The sequence below is a fragment of the Vulpes lagopus genome, chromosome 2, assembly GCF_018345385.1.
Source record: "Vulpes lagopus strain Blue_001 chromosome 2, ASM1834538v1, whole genome shotgun sequence".
NCBI lineage: Eukaryota > Metazoa > Chordata > Mammalia > Carnivora > Canidae > Vulpes > Vulpes lagopus.
Genome location: NC_054825.1, coordinates 112,066,183 through 112,076,744, shown reverse-complemented (window position 1 = coordinate 112,076,744; position 10,562 = coordinate 112,066,183). Strand labels below are relative to the sequence as shown.

At 44.4% G+C, this 10,562-nt stretch overlaps 1 protein-coding gene across 4 annotated transcripts in view; it reads right to left on the bottom strand.

Annotated features, from left to right (window-relative positions):
- Nucleotides 1-1,782: 1,782 nt before the first annotated feature.
- The window catches only part of CEP43 (centrosomal protein 43), a 28,941-nt gene continuing 20,161 nt past the window's right edge, over nucleotides 1,783-10,562 (bottom strand). For all 4 annotated transcript variants that reach the window (XM_041745390.1, XM_041745392.1, XM_041745391.1 and 1 more), the window contains 6 exons: nucleotides 9,404-9,627; nucleotides 7,302-7,414; nucleotides 5,497-5,565; nucleotides 4,185-4,224; nucleotides 3,263-3,359; nucleotides 1,783-2,210 (listed from right to left, as the gene is read on the bottom strand). In XM_041745390.1, coding sequence (XP_041601324.1) covers nucleotides 2,136-2,210; nucleotides 3,263-3,359; nucleotides 4,185-4,224; nucleotides 5,497-5,565; nucleotides 7,302-7,414; nucleotides 9,404-9,627 — 618 coding nt within the window. In that variant the 3' untranslated portion in view covers nucleotides 1,783-2,135. The remainder of the gene's footprint in view (nucleotides 2,211-3,262; nucleotides 3,360-4,184; nucleotides 4,225-5,496; nucleotides 5,566-7,301; nucleotides 7,415-9,403; nucleotides 9,628-10,562) is intronic.

The window sequence follows — 10,562 nt, the reverse complement described above, 5'->3', positions numbered from 1 at the left end:
AGTCCAGGTGGCAAGGAAACAGGCAGCCTCTGAGGCTGGAGGTCTCTGAGAACAGAACGCACCCCTGGGGGGGGAAGGGCCCGCGGACACAGAGGGACACACGCACATTCCAAGGGCAGGTGCGGCCTCAGAAGCACGTGGCCCATGCTGGGTCCCAGCCAGGGAGCCCGTGGCCGCTGCCAGACCCAGGCCCACAGCGGCCACAGGTCACAACAGGCGGAGGAACAGAAGAAAAGGTTTTTATTCATGTTGAGTCATCACCAGTAAAACGACACCTCACACTTGAAAAATGCCATGAAAGTCAGGTTTCACCATAAAAATGTGATTCATGATTAGTATGTCAAAATGTATTTCTGAACAAAAAATATTAGTCATTTGAAACCTAACTCATCGAGGAGCGCGTGGGGAAATGGACATTGTCGTCACTAGATTCAAAGTTATTTGACATCACTCGACTAGGGATGTGCGGTGATGACGGAGGTGGCTCCTCCCAGGTCTCATTAAAGGGCCAAATTTTCCGTGTGACCGGAGAACGACAAATCTCTGACGCTGCTAAGTCACCCAGAAATTTCAAAAGCCGCCTCCTGCTATCCTTTCAAACCATTTCACTGAAATCTAGCTGTTATCGGGTATCACAAAAATAAGTCCCAGCTGACACAGATTGCAGGGGCCCAGAACAGAAGCACACGCTACAGGCTACCGGAAGTGACTGCATGCAGACGACAGCCAGGGATACGTACTCGTAATGAGCACCGGGTCACATTGCACGGCGCTGTGCACTCACACAAACGTGGCAGGCCACAAGGCGAGGCCAGACCCACAGGGCCGCTCCCGGCTCGCCTGGCCCACTTTCTGTTCTACTTCCTCTCAGCGCTCCTGGCTCAGGTTCACCTAGATGTTACACAATCACACGGTCATGTTAGAGAACCTTAACCATCTGCTATGGCTTCCCTTCACGTAATGAGGACCCAGCAATGATTTCTGTAACATTGAGGCAGAGATGAAATGAAAACCTGGCACTCAAACCACGAAGTCTGCTCATTTACTGAAATCACTCTTTATTAATAAAGGTGACTTTTAATTAAAAAAAAAAAACATAATTTAATTCAAATAAAAAAGTACAAAATGTAGCACACAATCACAGCTTCCCTTATGTGAGTGGGCACACACACGCCTCACTTCCAGCGCAGTGAAGGTTGCGGCCCCACGGGTAGCAGCACAGCAGGAGCATTGAGTCCAGCGCTGGCTCCATCAGGAAAGGGCAGCGAGGAGACCGTGCAGCGTCCAAAGCTCATCACACCGGGTACAGTCCTAGGCCACTACTACTGTTACAGTCCAATTTGAATTTTAATACAATCCACTGACAGATCTGAAATGAAAGCACTGCTTGATGGTTTCAGATGCATTTTGGTATTAAATACGCTTCCAGGCATCTTTACACACAATAAGTTACAATGATAACGAGGACAGCCCGCTGCTAACGGCTTCTTCTACAACAGGGGCAGCGACCACGAACGTTGTCAGCGTCAACTCCGTGGATTAAAAGTCGTTAACGACCTCTAGATTTCTTCAAAACAAGCAAACTAAGTGGAACACATTTTAATATATAAACCTTAATGGTCTAATAACCCTTCCAGATGGAAGGAAATACAAAATAAAGCTGACATATCAAATCTAACTTTCGGTAATAAGCTTCAGGTCACTTTGCCAACTATCTGTACAACCACCTAATATCAAATATGCTTTGACTCTGGATGGCTAAAGCCACACACACACACAGAATTGTGTGAACCTACAGCTTTATTGACACTTTTCAGTAAGCTCTTAATACTCGTATTTTCATGGGTTCAGTCCTTGTAATGAATTTGAGTTGTAGATAATCAAATTTCCACAGAGAAATGTGTAGCCAAATCAAATCAAGAATATCATATCTTCCACACATGGGCTCAAGTAGGAAGCATTTTGTTTAGTATAATGAAAACTTAATTTTTAAAAATATCTGCAGTCTTTTTGAAACACAAGGCACCAATAGGGAGCAGACATTCCAGCAAAGAGTGATTGTCTGGGGAAAAAAAAAATGGAACTGATCAGAGTCCTTTGTCCTTTGTTGATTAGAATACTTCCTTCCTTCACAGCTATGCAACATCCTCCAGATAATCCGCAACATCACTGAGCTGGGACACAGTCAGGTCCTGTGTCAGGTCATCAAGCTTTGTTGTTCAAAAGAAAAAAAAGAACGGGTATTAGAATGCAAGCAGAGTTATAAATAATCTTTAAAATACTTGCTATAATTTAAGTATTATCTTATAATCTACAAACTGCTTCATATTCACCTTCTATTTTGAAATCTGTGAGAATTACCAAAAGGCTGACCTAACAGCAAAACTCTATATCAACAAAAAACCTGCTAACATATCCCTCCGGAGCTCCTCTGGTATCTTCACAGCAGCATGCCATGGCCTCCTGAGGGTGGCATGCGGCACACAGGTAAGAGGCTGGCTACTGGAAGCTGCTCAACGTGTCAAGAGCTCTCACTCACCCTTGCCAACAATCCAGTGAGGCAGGCATTCCCATTTCCATCTCACAAACCAACCAAGGATTGAAGATTAAAGCCTGCCTAAGAAACCACAGCACATAAAATAGGTGCCCAGATGCTGCTGCCTCAGATGTGCTGTTCTCATTGTAAAACACGCCTCTCTCAAAGGCTTTCCCCTGCCTGCTCATTCCTTGATGGTCACAAGCATTTGGAGAGCCCTCCTCATTCTGGAAGGTTCGCTCCCTTTAGGCTGTAGCAACCCACAAGCCCAGAGGCACTCACGGGAGCAGGGTGCAGCTGTGTATGGGCGCCCACAGGAGATCCTGAGGTGCTCCCTGACCCCGCATCGCACACACATCTAAGTATGTGGAACGTGGATCTCCAGGATGGACACCTAACCGTTCAGCCGGCCTGCACTTCTGCTGCATCATCCCCTGTGGGACTTCTGCACCAGCCCTGACCTGCCTGCTGAAACACGGCTTCACCTCCGCCATCACAGCACCCTTAGACCTGTGCCAATTTTCACCCTAACGTCTCCAAACAGGACCTCTTGCTTCTGCTGACTATACCACTGAGGAGGCCATTTCTGACTCCAGGACTTGGGCCAGGAACTGTCCTGTCACAACCTTCAACTGTCTCCTAATCTGCGTAAACTGGTTAGAGCTCTGCAGTAAATAAGGGTGAGACACACACACACAGCACTCGGCAAGCAATGCGCACACCCACTTTATCACTGGTATTGAGGTCATCGATTTCCACAGAAAGATCTTCTTCGATCTCTTCACCAATACTCAGCTCACTTTTCTCTGATCGATGGCTGGTACTAGTTTGAGAGAAAGAAAAAGGAAAAAGAACGTTGAATATAAACATTTAAATAAAATATAATAAAACAATATTAAATATGATTTCATACATATTATCTCACTTGATCCTTAAGTAACTAGCGAGGGCAACACAAACAGGTGAGTCACTTCGAGAGATGAGAAAAAGGTGTCCATAAAGGTGACCATGACACAAGTCAAAGAAGATGCAAACACAGATTTTTAAAATTTCATCTACCACATCATGCCTGTCTCTCAAAAAAATTGTTTAACAATAAATTATTCTATTAAAAAGTAAACATAAACTCCCAATTGGGGGGGGGGGGGGAAACCCTGTCAATTGTGTAAAATTCTCAGACTCTAGTTTAAAAGTTCTAATCAAGTCCATAATAAGTGTTTCCAAACTCTCCAACAACCCATGGGTTATGTTACATAGGTAAAAAGGCTATCTGAACCAACATAGTAAGAGACGTTATCTGAATGAAAACAGGAACTGTGTGTGGCTGCCCCTCCATGATGTCCAGGACCTCATGGCCCACAGCACCTAACACCTGGGAGCAACCCCATGACACTTCCTTGGGGCCCCTGCTTTACCCACGCCTATCAGGCCTCCTGGACATAACACATTTGTTCACATCCTAGTGCAAAACGAAAATAGGCTTCAAAAGTCCAATTTATAATTCTGGACTAACTATCCTCATCTCTTCAACTGCAACCAGTATGAGTGAGAACGCCGACTATCCTAAAATAAGCATGAATGGAATGGCCACACCTCTCTGGGTCAGAAACTATTCACGATGTACCTACTGCCCAACTACTTTTCTCACCTGTTAAAGTCATCAATGTAGTCATCTTCCTCTCCAGTGCCTGGTAAGGTGAAGAAAAAATATGTTTATACCGACATGCTCCACAATTTATCTGTGATCATATATACACAATTTCTTTCAGGAAACACTGCATCAATGAATAATACTGCATCATTTAAAAAGAAGTCTCCAGAATCAGAAATATTATTATTAACCATATATAATATGAAAACAAAGGACAAAATAAACTGCCTGGGAAATAAAATGTGTGTCATGAAATGTAGCTAATTTTTTTATTCCAAGTACCCAAAAGCTTAACCACACTGTACGTTTACTATTTATAAAGTCCCTCTGCCCGTCCTCCACATGTGTACACTCTGTATCAAATAAATAAATTTTTTTTAAAGGAGGCAGCTGAGAGCTGGACAAACCAGATGCCGTTAGAGTGGGTGGAGAGAACCCTGAGTGGAAACCTAAATAAAGTACCAGACGTACAAATTATTGGGAAAGTGGTTCCAAGAAGAGGCATGTGCAATGGCCCAGATATAGGGACGGTGCGGTGGTTTGGAAAACAGTGAGGAAGCCAGTACAAGCTCAAAATAATCAATCTGGGGGGTGGAGGAGGGAGGTGAGAGCAGAAGGTCATGCTTGGGGGGAGGGGCAGGAGTGCAGGAGAACAAAGAAGAGGCGTATAGTTTCTATCTTCTGAAACATCCAACCCCTGTAGGAAGATATGCGCTGAGGGGCGGGGGAAGGTGGGGGTGGGGAGGGTGGCCACATCAGGAGGCTCAGTCAGTTGTCAGTTGAGCATCCAACTCTTGGTTTCAGCTCAGATCATGATCTCAGGGTCGAGAAATCAAGCCCCAGTCAGGTCAGGCTCTGTGCTCAGTGGGGAGTCTGCCTGACATTCTCTCCTTCCCCTTAGGCACTCTTTCTCAAATAAATCTTCAAAAAATTTTTTTAAAAAAAATGACCGCCTTTGCTCAAATTGTCCTCAGTGCCTTTACCCATCAGGTCTTGGGAGATAAGTCACTTCTTAGGTGAGGCCTTTCCAAAATGCCTAGGCCAGGATAAGTCACCCTATGACCTGTTTTCCTACCAGTGCATGTTGACTCGCTAACAGGCCAGGTATTTGGAGGGACCTGTTTCATGGAGATCCTCCCTACTACAACCCAAGCTCTATGGTGGCATATGGAGTAACTCTGGGTTCATGAAGACTACCCAAACATCTCATCATGAAGTGCACACTAAGACTAAGCCACTTCAGTTAAGATTTTATTCTAAAAAATAATCACTTTCAAGCAACCAACACTAAAATTAGAAATCTAGTTACCTAACCCGAGCGATCCAATTTTATCATTGACCAGTTTCAGATCTTTCAACACTGCGTTTCCTCTTTTACCTGTAAAGGAAAAATATTCACACTAAATTGACTTTTAGAATACAACAGTCTCTAAATCATACGATTTTTCTTCAGCATAGAGTTTATGACTAAAATGCCATAATGGAACACCAAGAAAGAAGTACAAGCTCTGACGAATGATTGCTGGTGTCATGCATTGCATCTCCTCGTTCACCACACGAACACCAGTCTTTTTTAGAAAATAAAATACTTTCCAGCCCAACTAACCAGCATCACTGTCTATAATGAGCCTCACCAGTATGAGTTCATTTCTCTCATCAATTTTACTTTCCTCTGAACTTCTCAACGTTGCTTTAATTCAACTGCTTTTTCACTGACCAAACTGACCTCACTGGTTTTATTTCTTCAGTCCCAAGTGCTCAATGTCCCTTCCACATCATTATTCCCTGATCAGTGTTAAGAGTGACGTGATTGTGACATCCTCAACCCCTACTGTTGTTGATAAAGGCCAGGAGAAAGAAGAGGTAAACTGATGGGCATGCATTAGCAAGCACACAATGAGTTTGCTAGATAGCTAAAAGCAGCCACACATCACCTCCTTTACCTGTCCTATGGCAAATCCTACTGCTATAATATGTGATATTAAAAGGTTAGTAAGGGCAGCCCAGGTGGCTCAGCGGTTTAACGCCATCTTCAGCCCAGGGCGTGATCCTAGAGACCCGGGATCGAGCCCCACGTCAGGCTCTCTGCATGGAGCCTGCTTCTCCCTCTGCCTGCGTTTGTGTCTCTGCCTCTCTCTCTCTCTCTCTCTGTCTCTTTGAATAATAAAATCTTTTTAAAAAATAAATAAAAGGTTAATAAATATTGCAAAGTTATGCAAAATCACATCATAGTTTCCTAATAAAGATCTGCTTTTTAGAAAACGTTCTCAAAAGAGGCACACTTATGCTCTGAACACACGGTCGATTATATTTACTGTGGTAAACAAAGTTTACCTATGTATCTACATATTTAAGGCTGTGCTTTCCTTGGTCTTGTTGCCACCTGTGTGTTGGGGGAGGCAGGAAATAAACTGTGGTGTAGCTATCCTGTATCTTCCTAAAAACCCACCTCCCTGCTACATGTAAAAACGTCAGATTCATATTCCAAAGAATGAAGTCTTGCCATCTGCAACAACGTAAATATAGAGCTACAGAGTATAATGCTAAGTGAAACAGGTCAGTCAGAGAAAGACAAATACTGTATGATCTCACTGGTATGTAGGATTTAAGCAACAGGTGATGGGGACTAAAGAGGACACTTATCATGATGAAAAAATAAATAAATTTTAAAAATCACATTCACAAAATGATGCCAATATCCAAGGTAGAAAAAAAAAAAAAAAGACACATTAGACCCAAATAGCTAAAGACTGAATATTTTAACATTCCTATGACAATTACTGTGGTACCACAAAATCTATAAAACAAATTATTAAGAACTTAATTTAAGTCCTACTCAAATCAATCTAAATGTTCAACAAGAGGAAAATGATTTAAAAATACTACATTTACTATACAAGGCAGCTAAAAAGCCAATTTCCAAAAAGTATTCTGATGGCACAGAGAAACAGAATACAAAATGATGAAGCAAACGTGACCATGCTAAGAAGTAGTGAAGAAGAAACGTCGCTGGTTTTAAAATTATGGGCTTTCTTAGTACTTAAGAGAAAACACATCCTCAGTCCTCAAAGTCCGCGTCTTCAGTAAGGAGACCGGGGGCTTCCAGGCACTCACTTTCAGAGTCTTTCAGTGAGGGGGCTCCAGCAAGGGAGCTGAGTCCACTTTTCAGGGGGGGCGCGTCGGAGAGTGACGCAAGGCTTCCTGCTTGGTTACTAGGTTCACTTCTCCTAACAAGAAACAAGTGGACAGTTAAAGGTCACACTAAGACATAAGCAACTTAAATATACATATCACATATGCACACAGTGCTGGGGAAAAGGTTAAATATTTCATAGATTCAAAATCATTAAGTATTCCTACAGGGCAACGCAGGCTGAACACTATCATCAGCAAATCCAAATGGCAACTTACCAGTGAGAAATCCGCTCAGCTCTCTAAAACAGTTTGATGCCTTACAAATTAAATTGCTCTGTCCTCTTCAGTGTGAGTTTTATCAGAAGCCCCCTCCAGCATGCAGCAAGGCAGGGAAGGGATGGCCCAAGAGGTGACGTGACCTGCACAGCTGACCTCCCCGAGATCCTGCGTTCCCCGCCCTCAAGCAGGTGTCTACCTGCCCAACCACCGCCCTCCATACCCACGGCCCACCCTCCTCAACCCCTCCCGACCACTTCCTACATCCTGAGGCCTCCTCTCCAGCCCTGCTCTGCCCCCACCCACTCAGCAGGAACCTTCAGGCTACTCCTGGCACACCCACCCACCTGCCCACAAGGGCACCCACATGCTCCCTCATTCCAGCAGACAGCCTCCGCACTGGGTGCTGCCCTGTGCACCTAAGCACAGCAGTGTGGGAACCAGACTCTCCCCCCCCCATCAGCATATCACTCTCTCTCCTAACAGTGGACTATTCTCCGTAGACATGCACCCTGGGATATTCCACATTATTTCTCAACACCCTGCTCCTTCACACCCCTGTACAACACACTTACCAGGAAAATGCTCCCCACTTACAATCCCCGCCATCCTTTCCTGAACCCACCCTAATCTTTGATACCCTGTCCCCCACATCCCCACAATCCCATTATCCCCACCTACACAGGGCTACGTGCAATGGCTGACTTTTAGCACTTAGCTCAGGGACCCATTCCAGCCTCCTCCTTCAAGGACACCTCTCTTGGCTCCCCTTTGTCCCCTTCCCTCTTCTCCCCACCTCGCTCACCTCCACACTGCCACTCCCCAGGTGACCATCTCCAGCAGGCTTGAAAATGAAGATGTCTCCCCTAACTCCTAGACCCTTTCCCCACAGTGGGCTTGACCTCTGCCTTAGCAACCTTCCCACCCTTGACACATCAGAAGTGAGTTCTAGACTGTCACCTGGCATACCTGTGCAGCCCACGCTTGCTCTCCACTCTTTACCTGTCCGTGGTGTTTTCAACTGTCTAATTATTCAGCCCAAAGCCCTGAACTTCTCTTGATGTCACTTCATTCTCTAACACTCATCAGCATATCCTTTCAGAGCTAACCTCAAAAGATATTCCCAAACCACCTATTTCTTACCACCTATGCCACTACCTTCCACCTGGATAATTCTGACAGCTTCCCAGCTGGAGACTCAGCAGGCAGGTGAGCCAGTGACTCTGCTGCTCTCAGATCCCGGGGCTCCCAGGCTCCCTCAGGGTAAAGCCACACTCCTGCTAGGGTAAGCACTGCATCCCCCTCCAGAGTCTGTGTCCACAACTGCCCCTAGCCGATCTCTGACACCTGTCACCACCTCTCCCCAGAGTTCTGAGAGCTCAGGTATCCACCTGGCTGACTCACCCCCTTGAAGCGAGGTGGTCCCTGTCCTGAGGCTCTAACTGAACAGCACATACTTCCACACACTCACCCCCCTACCCTTAGCTTGGTCCCTATCACTCTGGCTGCGTCCACCCACACAGCATGTTGGGATCACTTCTTTAGCCTCTGTCCACAAGAGCATAAGCTTCCGGAGGCAGGAGAAAGTGTTTTAACTGCTACATCTTGTACCTGAAACAGTACCTGGCATATGACAGGCACTCAGTATATACTTACAGAAATCGTTAATACCCAGGTTTTTTGCCACCTGGAATTGTTTTACAACATAAAGGCTTTAAGGAGAGAAAATCAGACTTACATATTCAGTAATTACAGAAGATTTAGGAGCTCATTTTTTTAAAATCCAAAAACAAGAGTTTACTCACCAACCATAAGTTTTCTCTGGTTTAGGAATGGGATCATCAAAGAAAGAATCCCCTTCCATATCATCATCTGGACAAAGACCAGCTTTGTCTTTGACGTCTAGATTTTTGTTACTTAAGAAAGATCCAATTTTTGTTTCATGGGCCAGCAAGTGGAGGCTGCTTTTGCTCTTTGGTTCTGCTGATGAGATGCTTGTATCACTCTGACTAGCATCATTGCTGGCCTTCTAGAACGAGAGAATGGGAAAGAGAAGAGGTGTTTTTCGTGAAATAAAACATTAATAAGCTATCTTAAATAGTAAAATGTCATGTGAACATACGCGAATCTGTGTCTCGGTGTGCAAGGGCATGTGTGGGGTCTCACTACTGCACAGGGGGTGGGGAAGCCCCAGGACCTAACAGTTCATCCCCAGTTCACAGCATGGCTAACTTCTAAGGGCGAAAATGTCAACTGTCATATGTTTACACCATTCTTTGTCTCCCTTTCTAAATGGAAATAATTTTACCTATCCCATTTATAAATAAACTTTCCCATTTATAAACAACTTCTGCATTTCCTCTTACATGTACATCACTGCTTTGAAAATTATCTTAAATTAGTAAATTTCCAACCTGCAGAAAGAAGAAGGCATTACTAGTAAAGATGTAAGATTAGTTCACCTAAAGAACAAAATATTAAAAAACAAAGTGGTCCATCAGTAAAAATGGCAGTTTTCCATCCAGTGCCAAATACAACATGCGCGAAGGTGAAAGATGCCACCTTTACCATTGTTGTTCCAAAGGTAGACTTGCTACAGAAAGCACTGGTCTACATTCAGACTCTCAGATAACTTCCTCTCATGCCCAGGGACATGTGTACCATGCATGTTTCTGGGCATCTTGAATCATACAAGATCCTCAAGCATTTTTATGCCTGTCTCGCAGATCTGGTGAAGTTGGCAAAAGAGCACACTGCTTTCTCGTTTTCAGCTAGCCTTAATCTGTACTTCATCATTCTAGTCCACATTTGGTCAGATTTTTTTTTTGCCTTTAGGAATGCTTATGTCAACAACAAATACAACACAAACAACCATGCTAGTCACGACAGAGGTAGCTGACATTTCTGGAGAGCCTTCCCATCTTCCTACAGGTTATGTCCTCCTCACCCTCAAAGCAGCCTATG